The sequence below is a fragment of the Petromyzon marinus genome, chromosome 9 (genome assembly GCF_048934315.1).
Source record: "Petromyzon marinus isolate PM22_M1 ecotype Great Lakes invasive population chromosome 9, UKy_Petmar_22M1.pri1.0, whole genome shotgun sequence".
In the NCBI taxonomy this organism is placed as follows: Eukaryota; Metazoa; Chordata; class Hyperoartia; order Petromyzontiformes; family Petromyzontidae; genus Petromyzon; species Petromyzon marinus.
The window spans coordinates 12328494-12345468 of record NC_133675.1 but is presented as its reverse complement, the minus strand read 5'-3'; the positions used below and the strand labels follow the sequence as shown (position 1 = coordinate 12345468).

Sequence of the window (16975 nt, the reverse complement as noted above, 5' to 3'; positions counted from 1 at the left end):
CTAGGTGGATTCTTACATTGCAGGACAGATGGTGATGGCTTGGGGAGTCCTTCACGTGGAAGTAATTGATCATGGCTGATGATGATAAATATAATCTTGAAATTTGTAATATTATCACGTTATATAACAAGAGGTATGATGAAAGGGGCATTTGGTTATTCAACGGCCTTCCTCCCTTGGCGATGGATGCTCATGTCCCCCTATTTAATCAGCACTCCTAGAAAAATGTTGAAGCTCAGCTCCACTGCTCGGTCCTATAAACGTTAACAATATATAGCAAATTCAAAAAAACTATGTCAGAGGTGGAATGCTATTCCTTAATGGACGTGTGCTTTACGATGATAAGAACCAAGGCGGGGCCGAGGAATTCCATCAGTACTTATCTATGGATCCTGAAGGTAGCTCAAAGCCACACATGATCACTCATTTGCTGCAACCAATTCATCATACAGCATTCCACTCTGACGTTTTCACGTTTAAATTTATAATTTTGTGATAGTCAAATCGTAAAAAAGTACTTTCCTTTAACATTCATGTTTTGCTAAAAAAAAATGCCTTTACATACTTGACCACGTGACAATGTGATTTGATTGGTCCTGTTGGGTGGTTGAGGGGTAATTGTCTCACATAAAAGAGATAAATTATGAATCAGAATATGTTTTGAAAGCCTATGCAAAAAAATGCGTTTTCATTCTATAACGGAATGTATATATTTTGATTTAAAGCTTTCGTAACTGCAGGAATTCATATTCTTGGTTCTTTCGGTAAAGTCACGTAGAAGGGAAACAATAAAATAATAAAAATATAAAACAATAACATTCTTACGACGTTTCGACTGCAACACAAGCAATCATCATCAGGTGTGATATACTTTAATAACATTTTTATATTATTATTATTAGGCGTGAGGCAGTGGCCCATTGGTTAGTGCACCACACTTTGAACCTGGCGACCTGAGTTTGATTCCCAGCCATGGCTCACATCAGTGATGAGTGATATCCGAGCCAGTCCTGGCCACTCTCTTTACAAACCTAAACTGGGCAGTACGGTGCAGTAGAGTATGGGTCAAAACAACTCCCGTGACTGACATGAAAATCCAGTTTTGCAGTAATATGTGTAGTGTATATTGTATCTTGATACTGTTTTGTGATTTCCTATGTTATTATGTTCTTGTTCAAATAAAAATGGTGAACGTTTTTTTTGTATTTGTAACAAATATCACCTTGGCACTTTCACAACTCCACAGAAACATTTTATTTCCTTTTTCAGAAGAAATGCAATTATTGTATCTACAAGTAAAAATACTGCAAAGCACAACTTTGGGTGTAAAGGGGATATTACGGAGCGTTCAGGGAGAGAAAACATGATTTTGTTTTTAAAAAAATATGAAGCCAAGTTTGTCCTTTATCACATTACTAATACCTTTTAAGTGCAAGATTAGAGTAACATTAATGACAATTTGTCACTCGGATACTTAAAAATTATGCACTAATTAATTGCAAACATTTATCCAATAAAATATTGACATACTGAGCAAACACACGACGAACTGTTTTAAAATTGGTACAATGCTCGGATATTTAGCAAATACAACACACCATTAATTAGGTCAAAACTTTCCAACACACAAACCACTTGGAAAATCCAAATTATTATTAATCGAATTGTCCAAGCCACATTTTTGGCCACAAATGGAATAACATAAATTGTTTCTGTCGATCACCAACATAGTTGTTTGCATGTTTGTGTTTCTCAACACAGAGAATACAGAGTGCTCTAAAAAAAAACAATCGACTAAGGGCCTCTCTCGAGTCTAGACACTGCAGCATATGGGGTTTGAGTACAGTTCAAAGATTGGTACATTTGTATTGGTATTTTTTTAGAAGGTGTCCCTTCACACACAGTGCATAAGTTAATCGAACTGTATGTGCATTTTCCCCCTCAGCACCCTACCGTCGGATAAAATAAAGCTAGCAGAACCTCACAAGGTTGCGAAATATCTTACAGAAAATCTCTCCCGAATGCCTTCAATATGGGATAAACCGTAGCATATGAATGAGCTGTTCAACTTGTGTGCTTATTCCATGTTCACGACTGCGTGCGATATTTTCAATGTGAACTGAGATAATTGCCACGGGTTATTATTCTGGATTTACTGTCATCATTATCATACTAAAAATAATGTTGTGCCGCCGAATGTTACGGGAGTACAAAATAAAAAAACATAGACCACATATTTGTTTTATTCTTTGTAACAATTATCACAATTTTGTCTGTCACAAAACGCTAAATTGTCCAGCTTGAAGAATAATCTGCTAGTGTTTTTAACAATGACTGTGGCTCTGCAAACTCAATTCAGTTAAGAAAACGGTATTTTCGTATTCGTTTGGTGAACGTTTAAAGAGTGTCCAGTAAATTCTCTATTCAGTGGCAGACTTTATGCAGGGCATTGTCTTCCAAATGCATGACTGCAATTTGTCAATACATTAGGGTGGTCATTAAATATCCAGCTGTAATTAATGTTTATACTTGTTTGAAATGCATTTGATTTCGCCAAAACTCTGCCATGGCTCACAGCAACATGGACAGTTTGCATCAGAAAATTACGGTAATAAAAAAAATCACAGGAATTATATGCAACATGAGTTGACATATGTTAATGGTTGCCAATGTCATCTGTGTGATGGACCAACTCCGAGGTCACCGGTTCTGCCCCTGTCACAAAACCAAGCAACGAAACCATATTTGAACCCATACGAAAACGAAATGCTGCTGAAATCAAGTAACGAAAATTTTAGAAAAATAAACTACCCAGGAGAACATTGTTGCAGAACAACAACTGAAAGAGAAACCTATTTTCGATCGTACAATAGGGCCATGCAGAGCCCGCACCAATGCAGCCAGGTTGCTTTTGAACTGCAGAATCAAGAGCCGTGCCACTGACATCAAACACAACGAACATGTGGCGACATCAGCAGCATGGCTTGCACATGACACGATGTACGAAGGAAATGAATAACCCTGTCCCAAGTCAGACTCGTATAGCCTTGCGAGGCCAGCGTTTCGAGGTTTTGGTTCTAGCTCAGTCTCGCCAAAAATTATCCCGGAAAACCGCCCAGCGCTGCGAGGGCCCCGCGCTGGCGCAGCTCAGATGTGCCAGTGGAAAAGTGGGTATGAGAGAAAATACGGCAGCTAGCGGCGCGAAGACCGAACGAATAGGAATGCAGAGAGACGAGCACAGCCGCGCGCGCATACTGGGGGGTCACTTCCTTGCCGTGCAGCAGTGGGCCGGGGAGGGGACGGTCACGGCCCCCAGCGGAATGACGGCCGCCTCCTCCAGCACCATCTCCATCTTGGTGGACGTGGTGTCCGACTTGAGAACCTCGGAGACGAAGAGGATCCCGTGGGACTTCGCGTGGCTCACGCTCGCCGCGCCGCCGCTAAACGCGCTGAAGTCCCCCAGCTCCGGGTTGGCGCGCCGCTTCTCCTCTGTAACACGACGATGGAGGCGCGGTCAAAGGTCACGGCCGTCGATTAATTTGAACGTGTTGCTGGTCGTCGCAACATACAGGTGTGTACGTCAATTGCATAAAACTGTACACATACGCACAATTGACAGATAATCAACACATTTTGAATGATGCTCTGGCGATGGTCGTCTTCAAGCACCGTATTGTAAAACTTTGGTGCATACCAATGCTAGATATTTTGGAGTATGACTTTATGAAAATACCAAATGTTAATGGAATATTACCTAAATATCTCTTTTTTACATTTCCTCATTTCTTTAAATTGTCATATGAATGGTTTTGCCTTTTTTAAATCCACTGCCGGATGAAGGCCTTTATCCCAACGTTACTTCGCTATGCTAGTCAGTGCATGTCAGCGAAGGACGGAGACCAGCTCACTCACCGCTGTTAGCCATGGCCATGAATTGAACTCAGGTCACTTGATTAATAGTGTAAGTGTGCAAAGCAATATGCCATTGTTAAACCCCAATTATATACCATAAATAATCATACTACCTTAATGCCTGCCTTATGTATTCTCTTATTTATAATTATTCACCTACTGTTCTAAATGAAGTTTAAACGTTACTTTCAATATTCGTCTCTCTTGATGGCAAAATATTTCCCAATACCGTACACCAAAAATTTAAATGCTGCTCATTAAGACCCTTTATTGTGATTTATTTTCTCTCTCTTTACAAAATGCTATCATGATGTACTTAACAATACAAATGGAAATGTTGTGATTGCATTCCTTTTAAAGTGACTCGATCTGCTAGAGCATAACCTTCAACCTGGATGTTTAACCCTCTACAATAGCCCTCAAGCTGATGAAAAGCAATGTGGAGTTCGAGACGATCCTTCCTGCCATACGACTTGAATGAAATGTCTTGGCATTGAGTTGATTCGAGCGGCATGTTTTCTGCACTCCAGCTCATTGCGGAATTATTCGGTGCACAACTCGCGACTTCCTCGATTATGGTTGAAAACGTAGTAGGATTTTGCGATCAATATTATCCATAAGAGGTTTTCGGAATATAAATGTGTCATTAAACCCGCCACCAACCGACACACCGAATTAGTAAGGTTTGTCAGGAAAACAAAACATGCCAATTTGTTACTAGTGTAGTGACATTGAATGAGTCACTGTAGCACGTGGCGCTGGGAAATTGGTAGACAATGCGATTAGGGGTAGCAGCGCGTTCTACCAGTTGGACACGTGGGCCAAGCCCGGAGCCTTCTGGGGGATCCAGAAGGGTGCGTGGCCGAGGGCGGAGCCTCGCCACGCTGGGGAGAATAAAAGGCGAGCTCCGACCCACAGTCGGGGCTGCTGCCATCGGGAATGGAACTCGTCGTGCTGCTGTCGTCGTGGTCTTCGCCTCTTCAAGCTGTGGGTCTGGCAGCGTGTTGGCTGTCCCGACCCGGTATGGAGTTATCCCCTATGGCTGTGAGAGCTGGAATAAACAAGAGGGATAACGCCTCCTACTAGTGTCTCTAAATTAGTACACGACACTACTGCAGCACACCCGGTGTGTTGGAGAGTAAACCCACAACATTAACAATTCGAGCACGACGTTTTTCTAGTAATTACAAGCAGTGTCATCATGGGAACCGTCGTTGTGTTTCGCACACACACACACCATGCTGCACACATGTTTCATAGAAGGCACTACATATGCATTGCGTGCATTGAATCCTGGCGCTCCAACCACGGTGCACTTAGGAAGGTGGTGGGGCGATGTTTTAAGACACCGACTAGCTGTCAGCCCCACGTGGCATCACAACAATGTTGGTACAAATATTTACCACCGGTGGCAATTCACCGACTGTCGTCGCGGCCTTTCCTCCGATACACGAGGTGAGAGCTCGGGCAGGATGCATGACAGGCACAAGCAAATCTGTTGAACATTTGTGTGAAGTTCATTTAACATTGACCATGTCATGCCTAAGTGTTTATGCCCCCTTTAGACAAGGTCCTGCCACAGATTTGCCTGCGATGAGACTCGAAGGCATAGGTGTCAATTTGGAGCCATTGTAGGGAGCATATTTAAGGCTCCTATTGCAATGCCACGTTAAAATTTCGATTAAAAACTCATTTATTTTAGAACTGCCTTTTGTGTTTAGTTTGTTGTGCTCCGATTAGCACCTCCGATTGGCACTATGGGCTACGCATAGTGCGAAAGAAGTCCAACATACATACATATAGTAACATACGACATAGATTGAATATGGGTAGAAATCACTGACAATAAACATCCACACGCTTCTGACACCTGAATTAATTTTGTGACAGATTAATCTCAGTGAAGTGACAAGTGGCTGAAACGTCATGCATATAAATTACCTGAACAGACCTTTGCGATCGTCTAAATTGAGCGCAGTAATGTCCCTGTTAACGCAGGTTAATACATGTAATGTTTAATATCCATAACAACACATAGACGCAAAAGCACACATGCATACATTTAGATGAATGAACGTATAAAAAAATATGTATAAACACTTTCTGATCTTTGTGAAGGTCAAGCTAACCAGAAGAGTGATGAAATACTTAACTGACAATATGTATATTCTTGGTTCTTTCGGTAAAGTCACGTAAAAGGGGAAATAATAAAATAATGAAAATAAAACAATACAATTCTCACGACGTTTCGATTGCAACACAAGCAATCATCATCAGGTGTGAAAACCACAGCAGGAACATTTGAAAAAAGTGGCGGTTTCTTCTTAACGTTAGCACCACGGACAGCAACAACGTGACTTTACCGAAAGAACCAAGAATATGAATCCCTACAGTCACGAAAGCTTTAAATTGACAATATTTAGGTAAAATATAAGTCGAGCGGTAATGAGTCAAAAGGTTGGAAAAAAAGGTACATAATTTCACGTAATGGCCTGCTTAAGAACATGCCTCAAATTGTTTGGTTACTAACATCAAAAGTGCATCCTTGGTAGGGAATGCCTCACCGCATTTCACGTAAGCATATTCACCTGGCACCGAGTAAAAGCCCTCTCACACCATAAGGAATTATTCACGTTTGAATTCACGTGCCACTTAAGTTCAAAGCAAAAGCCAGGGTAAGAGCATAGCGATGCATCCGACTGCAGACAAAGACAAACGAACGTAACGATGCGCGTGCAAACTTTTCAATCGTGTGCCTGATTGTGCTAGGAGGGCGACAGGGCTCAATTATCCAAACCCGCTCAAGGTAATGGGAAACAAACGTGCCGTTCGTTCAAGCAAAATTACGACTCAATACGCTACTACATATAGTACACTAACAACATTACTCATGTTACAGACGCGTGACATTGGCAACGTGATGTTGTTCCGTTGATAAAGAGAATGTAACAAAGGCTCAAGGGTGCACAAAGGAAGCGTGGAGATGTGTGCACTTGGAATAACACCGACAGACGTCGCACAATTAAAGGAAGTGATGAGGTCAACTCATGTGCAGGCGCTCGAGCACTGTTGTTCACACATTTTAAGAGGGGGGGGATGGAGGGGGGGGCACTTTTGCCGATAAATCATCATCAGAGTGTGAGGGCCTCGACACGCTTGAAACCAATGGGGTTTGACAGCAGCACGATGATGACGATGATGGGGGGGGGGGGGGGTGGTGTCACGTGTTGTGTATTGTGGGGGGCCGCACGTCAGGGGCCACACCTAAGGCCACCAGGGGCCGTCAGTGGCCCACGGGCCTCGCAATGAAGAACACTGGGGTAGACCCTAAGACATGGCAAAGACTTGGGGAGTCTTTTCTCCAGCAGTGGATAGGTCATGGCTACTGTCGAGTTTATATATATACCAACGACATCCTGTTCAATGATTAACATAAACACTATTTAAATGAATCAATATATCGTGCGAGTATCGATATTATTGTTAAACTAGATTTCCTCATTGATCAAAGCTTGACAATTAGGGACATCAATGTGTTTTTTTTCACCCACTATTCTGAAACTAGAGAGCCAATCGTGCTAAAATTGCTGGCTGAATTGTCAAGTGATTTGTCCCCATTCTCCAATATCCTGCTCTCGATGGATCTATAAAAAAGGTATTTTACTATATGGCCAATATTGACAATGCCTATGTTTGCAATCTCCCGCCTCCTTTACGATTCAGGAGACATTGTGTAGCTAAAGTGCTGAGCTGATGGCATTTAAATGCAGGATGCTTTTATAAATGAAAGGATGATAGGCAAACATCGCTGTGCCTTAATAGAAAGTGTGGCCTATAAAGATTGATTGTCTGGACAAAGCAACAGAATTGTATAAAAGTAAAATACAATGTTACGGTTAACGAAAGGCATATAGAGAAGGCAGTGCGCAATGATTATGCCATTTCCACTGCTACACATTACATTGTTATACAAACGTCAGCAGCTCTGCTCTATCAGCTGCTGGATGAAGGCCTCCGTACACCTATGCCATCCCTTATCATGCTGCAGCGCCCCAATCCACATCGCTCCTGCACGTGAGCTGATCTGGTCACCCTCGCTGCGTGGATGGTCATTTTGCTCGGCGTGTTTGCCTTCCTTTAGCTGCCACCTCCTCAGCAGCCTCATCATCCATCATCCAATGATCATTTCTAGGAAAGTGTCCTCCTGCCCACGCCCACGTACTTTACTTTGCATTCAATCTGGCGAACCTGATTCATGGGCATATTTTTTCTCTCTCTCTCTTTCTCCTGCTAGTCCGCCACGTTTGTTGCAGAATACTGAATCCGTTGAGCATTGTTCTGCAATTCATGCGTGACAAAATGTTTGTGCCGCAATTTCAGAATGGCCCAGAGTCGGTTGGATTTTGGAGGCAGGATGGAAACACTTTTTTTTTCACAACTACGCTGTCAGCACTTTGACTGGCAATCGAGGCGCTGTTGTTTTTGAAGCCTTTATAATGGGCTGAAATCGTTTTTATCCCCCCCCCCCCCGTTTATCATTAATAATAATAATGTTACGGCCCTTTGTCAATACAATAACTTTTAAATGTACGTGTGTGTGTGTGTATATGTGGGAGGTTGTGGCTTGTAAACTGTGCTACAACAGCACGAACCTCAGTTCATTTCTCATCCATTGTAAGTATCAACAGTGACTCTGCCTTTAACGAGGACCCAGTCGGGTGTGTACTTTGGCCTCTGTCCTGTTAAACAAGAGGAAATAGCTCAAAGCATCGCCTATTATATATTTATTTATTTTTCAGTTTGAGGCAGTATTATTGACGAATGTGTTGAGTTTGTTATTTGTGCGTAAAGCACCACTGCCAACGCAGCATCACCAAATAGTTGATTTAATTTTGGAGGTAAGGGATGGTGAATCACGGCCGCGGCATCGTTATCAGCTTCATTCATCGTCATTACATCATCTAATTTATCTTCAGCATTGTTTTATACCCGCTTTAATTTATCGTCAACAACGTGCGAATTATAATTATCGATGTCAACTTCTCTTGGTGCTTTCGGTAAAGTCACGTCGATAGAAAAAATAACGAATAGATCACGACGCTTCGATCGCAACACAAGCAATCGTCTTCAGGTGAAACAATACAGCAGGCGGACCGCCTCTACGGGGAGGATTTCCACACAACTCAGACATGACATCAACCGAGAAGTTGAATGCAAATTTAGAAACCTTTGGAAGGACGTTGATCAACCAGGTAAAGTGTTAACTGTTGTGTTGGCCGACTCTCTGAGTTGCATTACATCTCTACGTTTGTTCTTTTTTTCTATTTCTCTCTCTCTCACCTTGTTCCCTCTTTGAATGTCACCCCCACCCTCTCGCCCGTTACGGCAGCCCCTCCCCCTCCCCTGCCTCCCCCCTCTGATTAGCCGAGGTATACCCAGCTCTGCGATCTTACATTGACTTGCAAATTCCATCTCTAGCCCCGCCCACTTACCCTTGGGTTGTACCCACCTCAAACCTATATAACCTTTGGCTGCAGTAGCTCTCTCGCTACATTTCTTCCTGCCTCAGCAGTCCGCCTGCTGTATTGTTTCACCTGAAGACGAGTGCTTGTGTTGCGATCGAAACGTCGCGATCTATAAGCTATTTTACTATCTACGTGACTTTACCGAAAGAACCAGAGTATGAATTCCTGCAGTCACGAAAGCTTCGAATCAGATTAGTCCTCAGTTCTTTATAAATGGTTTTGATCATGTCTAGATATCTCAGAATAAGCTTTGGATAAGTGCGAGCATGCATGATTCTATCAGTTTCCAATAAATTAAATACCCAGTCTTCAAAAAGCAGGCATAATGGCAATGGATTTAATTTGTCTTTCACGTAAATTTGACAGTTTGTATTCCATGGTGCATTAACGTGTTCTAAATCCAGATTGCTCATGCGATTGACCTGTAAAGTGTCCACGATTCAGTTATCTATGATCATCTTAGACAATTCACATGTCTGATGAGAAGCTAATGGGTCTAATTATTCAGTAAAATACTGACCAGAAAGGGTATATCGTGGAATACGACCAAACTTTAACAATTTGACTTATTGATAACCACCTCCTGTGTGTTGTGTTATGAAGATCACGGCCAGAAGAACAAAGCACAGTAAGAACAGTGCAGCACTTAGATAGATAGTCGAATTAACCAGAAGAGACACGAATAGTGAGATCAATAAAATACCTACATATAAATAGGGGACATTGCAGACATGATCAAACAGAGGCGATGTCACTTTGTGCACATTAGCTTTGACAAAAGAGAGCTTTCTCAACAGCCTTCTGTCACAGTAACAACGGTGGAACAAGCGTGGAGGTTATGTAAGGAGACGTTGAGGGTGGTGTAAGCGGTTCGTAGGCACGGTTGGCTACGTATGGTGCGAAAGAAGTTCAACATCCGGACAAAGGCGGCTGGAACACGGCCGTGCAGGAGAAAGCAGGGGATTGGCTGAGGACCGGGGGAGGGGGCAGAGATTTGGCGAGACAAGAGAAAGGAAAGGCGGAGGGGAGAGTTAGATGTGGAGAAAGAGGCCAAGGGACTCGGTTGTTGGAGAGGAGGAGACGGAGAAGATGAGAAGGAACTTGCTGGAAGCTTCCAGAAAGATCGAAAGGGGATTATAAAGGAGGGCCGTTGACGAGAGCTCGAGGCTCTTGGGAGAGACGGCTGCCTGCAAGTGCGTGTGCGTTTGTCGTTTGAGGGATTGTTTTAAGTGAAGCCGTGAACCGATGATCACCTCGTGTGGACGCCCTTTCACAAGGACGAGAGGATGTACAAGGCAAATGGCTCAATAATGTCAAAGATTGCCTGGAACGAAGAAGCACACTGCCATCCACTGATATACGAGAAGATTGATGAATATGAATAGGTTTTAACCCTTCCTGGCAATAAAACAGGCGTTAAGATATTCTTGGGTCTTTCGGTAAAGTCACGTAGATAGGTTCAAATAAAACAGTTTTTTGTTATTTAGTTTTTTTTGTTATTTTCTTTGAACCTATCTACGTGATGACTTTACCGAAAGACCCAAGAATATGAATTTCTGCAGTCACGAAAGCTTTAAGTCAAGGTGTTAAGATGTTCAAACACCTAAATAGATACCTTTTGGAAGGAATCAAGTCTGCATTCGCCACACGCAGTGCCGGATTAAACTAGTGCGTGGCCTTCATATTCTTGTTTTTTTCGGTAAAGTCACCACGTAGAAGGGAAACAATAAAATAATAAAAATATTAAACAATAACATTCTCACGACGTTTCGACTGCAACACAAGCAATCATCATCAGGTGTGAAAACCACAGCAAGAAAATTTGAAAAAAGTGGCATTTCAAATTTTCTTGTTGTGTTTTTCACATTTGATGATGATTGCTTGTGTTGCAGTCGAAACGTCGTGATAATTTTATTGTTTTATATTTTTATTATTTTATTGTTTCCCTTCTACGTGACTTTACAGAAAGAACCAAGAATATGAATCCCTGCAGTCACGAAAGCTTTAAAGCAAAATTTAGTGCGGGGCCTGTAACATACAATGAGGGGACAAAAGTATTTGATCCCCTGCTGATTTTGTACGTTTGCCCACTGACAAAGAAATGATCAGTCTATAATTTTAATGGTAGGTCTATTTGAACAGTGAGAGACAAAATAACAAGAAGAAAATCCAGAAAAACGCATGTCAAAAATGTTATAAATTGATTTTCATTTTAATGAGGGAAATAAGTATTTGACCCCCTCTCAATCAGAAAGATTTCTGGCTCCCAGGTGTCTTTTACACAGGTAACGAGCTGAGATTAGGAGCACACTCTTAAAAGGAGTGCTACTAATCTCAGCTTGTTACCTGTATAAAAGACACCTGTCCACAGAAGCAATCAATCAGATTCCAAACTCTCCGCCATGGCCAAGACCAAAGAGCTCTCCAAGGATGTCGGGGACAAGATCGTAGACCCACACAAGGCTGGAATGGGCTACAAGACCATTGCCAAGCAGCTTGGTGAGAAGGTGACAACAGTTGGTGCGATTATTCGCAAATGTAAGAAACACAAAAGAACTGTCAATCTCCCTCGGTCTGGGGCTCCATGCAAGATCTCACCTCGTGGAGTTGCAATGATCATGAGAATGGTGAGGAATCAGCCCAGAACTACACGGGAGGATCTTGTCAATGATCTCAAGGCAGCTGGGACCATAGTCACCAAGAAAACAATTGGTAACACACTACGCCGTGAAGGACTGAAATCCTGCAGCGCCCGCAAGGTCCCCCTGCTCAAGAAAGCACATACACCGCATCAAAGGAACGATTGACGGGGCCATGTACCGTCAAATCTTGGATGAGAACCTCCTTCCCTCAGCCAGGGCACTGAAAATGGGTCGTAGATGGGTATTCCACCATGACAATGACCCAAAACACACGGCCAAGGCAACAAAGGAGTGGCTCAAGAAGAAGCACATTAAGGTCCTGGAGTGGCCTAGCCAGTCTCCAGACCTTAATCCCATAGAAAATCTGTGGAGGGAGCTGAAGGTTCGAGTTGCCAAACGTCAGCCTCGAAACCTTAATGACTTGGAGAAGATCTGCAAAGAGGAGTGGGACACAATCCCTCCTGAGATGTGTGCAAACCTGGTGGCCAACTACAAGAAACGTCTGACCTCTGTGATTACCAACAAGGGTTTTGCCACCAAGTACTAAGTCATGTTTTGCAGAGGGGTCAAATACTTATTTCCCTCATTAAAATGCAAATCAATCATAACATTTTTGACATGCGTTTTTCTGGATTTTGTTGTTGTTATTCTGTCTCTCACTGTTCAAATAAACCTACCATTAAAATTATAGACTGATCATTTCGTGCAAATTCAGCAGGGGTTCAAATACTCTTTTCCCTCACTGTATATTATAAAGGGGCCCTAAATATATATAAAAAAACATGTAAATATAAAAATACATTTTTTTACTTGCATAGTAAAGTAATTTTATTTTTTCATTTGCTATAGAGCAAGATAATACGACAAATAGCTATCCTTAAACACTCAGTCGTTCCAAAAAGTTGAAGGCAGTACAGTACTATAGTAATAGAGCAAGTGCAGAATCACTGAACTGGAATTGATAACTTGAAAGCATTTAGCGCGGAGCCCTTGAAAGTGCGGGGCCCCGTAGCATTATGTAGCTACTGTTGCTACTCAGATAATCCGGCACTGACCACACGTATTTGTGTTGAAAATGTAAACAAACAAACATGCTCTGATAATTATGTGCACTATCTTTGAAACTCATTGGCCTACACCAGAGACAACCTTCTTCAAAGAAGAATGCGTATATTATCAGGGCATGGTTGAACATCTTAACACCTGTTTTATTGCCAGAAAGGGGTAAAACCCATTCTAACTTCTCATTCTTTGATGCTGGCAAACAAGGTCCCGTGATATACTCGAAGATTGCCTGGGATTGGGAATCAGTGGGTAGGATGGAAGATTGTTTCGATCTGGGAATTACAAAACGTAGAGAGGCGAAGGAGAGAGTGATGGACAATGGTCACGAGTGGGCTACCAGCACATGGCGACCTGTCCGTGTTGCCAAGGCATTAGGGGGCCGTCCATAAATGACGTCACGCGATTTTGGACGAATTTTTTACCCCCCCACCTCGTCACACGGTGTCACAAAAAGTCAGACCCCCCCCCCTCAAATATGACGTCACAAAGCTCTGCCCCCCCCCCCCAAAAAAATATATAAAACATTCTTCAAATGGCTTTAAACTATTGTCATTGTAGTGCGTAGTTAATGTGCCGCTGTGCTCTGATGTTGTAGGAGAAAACATTTATCAAGCTGTGCTCTGATGTTGTAGGAGAAAACATTTATCAAAAAGTCTATTTAATTAAGTAGAACATGTTGTCTATATTTATTTAAAGTTGCGCATTTTCATGTGACGTCACATTTCTCAAACCCACCCCCCCCCATTGTCACACATCGTCACAAATGTCTGACCCCCCCCCCACCCAGATGCGTGACGTCATTTATGGACGGCCCCTTACCATCGAAGGGATTCATGTTATTGATATGAGAAGATATAGTTTATTGAATACATTACGCTGGAATGCGTCCCAAAATAATGATTAGTGATGCAGTGATACCTCGTCAAACCAAGGTGGTGGCGGGGGGGGGAGTTACGTTCCTGGAAAATGCCGTTTTCGGGCAAAACCGCGTTCGAAAAATAATAGATGATATGGGGAAATAGGGTTGCGTTTGCCGAGTTCGAAATTATCACCCCCTCCTTCTTTGTTTAACTTCAAATTCCCCGTGGTTTTCCTCGTCATCATACAACAACATATACAAACAACATACATGGAAAATAAAATAAAAAGTAGGGCATAAGACGAATTAAAAAAAAAGTCAACCTGAATGTGTTCACACGTCGGCTTTCGCGACCGATATCAATAATAGAGGTTTTTTTTGGTTGGATCGCGTAAATATATAAATGTGTCGTTAAAACCCGCCACCACCCGACACAGCCAACTAGTAAGGGTTGTCATGTAAACGGTACATGTCAATTCGTCACTAGTACAGCACACCGGTGTGTTGGAGAGCCAAGCCACAACATTTACAATCTGAGTACGACGTTTCGCCAGTAATTACAACTAGCTTCATCAGGCGACAGCCAGATTTGTGGAGAAGTCTAACTGTTTCGTTCCTTATATAGAGGCGTAGACGTGTTGACCACCAACGGGAGTAACTGATAAACTAGCCAGATGTTTGGAAAAACAAAACATCCGAGTCAGATTTGGCACGGTACATAGAATACATAATTTAATATCTTGTACAAAAGATGTATTACCGAAGCTATCAACAGAAGGTGTGTACAAGATTAACTGCACGTGTGGTAAATGTTATGTTGGGCAAACAAGACGAATGGTCAGCACGAGACCAAAATAACATCAGAGAAATATTAAATTATCCCGAATGCAACAGTCAGCAGTAGCAGAACACGCGTACCAACGAGGACACTCAATTGGTTTTGATAATGTTGAAATTTTGTGCAAAACTAGCTACTACTGGCCAAGACTAATTAGAGAATCTATCTAAATTTAAAGAAATCAAAATAACTTTAACCGTTCGGATAGCTACGGTCTTAGTGCTGCGTGGAAGCTAATCATCAAATAATACATTCTTTAAATGCATGCCTATAAAGGGCAGCATACTTCAATAGGGATTACCGTTGGTACGGCTATTTTCATACACAAAAGACAGGAAAGACAAGATCTAAGGGCTGACCATAATGCGCATGCATAATGTACGTTAACTCAGTAATCCCCCCCTACCCCCCAACTTTGCGCGAGAGCGCAGAAGCGTGGTCACCACATCTACGCCTCTATATAAGGAACGAAACAGTTAGACTTCTCCACAAATCTGGCTGTTGCCTGATGAAGCTAGTTGTAATTACTGGCGAAACGTCGTACTCAGATTGTAAATGTTGCGGGCTTAGCTCTCCAACACACCGGTGTGCTGTACTAGTGACGAATTGGTCACGTTCTGTTTACGTGACAACCCTTACTACGTAGTTGGCTGTGTCGGGCGGTGGCGGGTTTTAAAGACACATTTATATATTTATGCGATCTAACCCCAACAAAAACCTCTATTATGGATGAATTGTTTTATTTGACTTACAAGGAAGAATGATGATGGTCATGATGATGGTGATGTTTAGTGGGGGTGATGGAGGGCGCCTACTTGTGGAGTGAGACCGATTGAGCGTTCTGGGGAGAGAGGATTGCGACGAGATATTCATACGCAGTACAACTATTTTGTTATATATTTGCTTTTAAAAGGTAAGGCCCACTGAGCTATAGAGCTCTTTTTCAGAAGCGACCTGGCCGCACATGACAGCTCAGCGAGGTGGCTTATGACGTGGACAATTTATAGCAGCCTAATTGCTCTAAACGCACGTTTCTAAATGCGGAGGGGAAAACCGGAGGACCCGGAGAAAAATCCACGAGACCACGAAGAGAGAGACGCGCAAACTCCAAATATACAGCAGGCGTCACGGGTCGTGATCGGACCCACGACTTCCTGTGTAGCAGGCGAGGGAGTTAACATCTCTTAGCCCACCACAAGCAAACCGCGCACTCCTTGCCGACGCTAAGATGAGAATCTTAGCAGCGTCAAACCACGTACAGCCGAAACATCACCCCCGTGATCCGGAAAACGTACCTCTAAGTAAAAAAAAATCCTTGGGAAAGGTATGACCGGACTATTAATTTACAGCCGTTTTGTCAATTCACGTCTAGATGAAGGTCTCCCCCATGCTGTGTAAGCCATGGGGGTTGTTTTGGCCGTTCCTCACCGCGCTAGTTAGTGCGGGTGGGTGAAGGGTATACTAGGGAATGGTTCAGATATCAATCGTCGCTGGTGTTCTCTGAATAAAATATAGGTAATTGAGTTCGTAGCGCGGTGTCATAACCGGTGTAATACTGTATCCAATGTAAGGTTTTGTTCAATTAAAAAAAAGATATGCCTGCCATTGCAGTTTACACATTCAACATTTATTTAGTACGCAATTGAGCTCCAACTGAAGACAAATCAAAGTGTCACCTTGTTAGATCGAGAGTTCGGTGTAATATCTTTGTACGCTTGGCATTAATTTGTAATCATCACACAATCTACCGCAATATAACCCTCTGGCTACGGCTGTGTGATTTGCACGGCTGAACAAGATTGCGACTCCTCTGGGACACGCTGAAGGAGATGGGTACACTTCCTGCATTGCAATTATAATCTAGAGCAGTGCCGGATTAAGCTAGTGCGGGGCCTGTAGCATTTGTTAAAAAGGGGCCATAAATAAAATAAAAAATACAAATATTAAAACACAAATTTTTCACTTGCATAGTAAAGTTATTGTATTTTTTCATTTGCTATTCAGCCAGATAATACGACAAATCGCTAACCTTAAACACCCAGTCGTTCATAAAAGTTGAAGGCAGTCTAGTACTATTTAATAGAGTAAGCGCAGTTTCATTGAATTGGAATCGATCGCTTGAAAGCATTAGAGC

The 16975-nt window shown here is 42.5% G+C and overlaps 1 protein-coding gene across 1 annotated transcript in view; it reads right to left on the bottom strand.

The window, feature by feature from the left end:
- Nucleotides 1-1230: 1230 nt before the first annotated feature.
- The window catches only part of LOC116940508 (protein shisa-like-2B), a 47494-nt gene continuing 31749 nt past the window's right edge, over nt 1231-16975 (bottom strand). Inside the window, exon 4 of the mRNA XM_032950421.2 lies at nt 1231-3489. Coding sequence (XP_032806312.1) covers nt 3263-3489 — 227 coding nt within the window. The 3' untranslated portion in view covers nt 1231-3262. The remainder of the gene's footprint in view (nt 3490-16975) is intronic.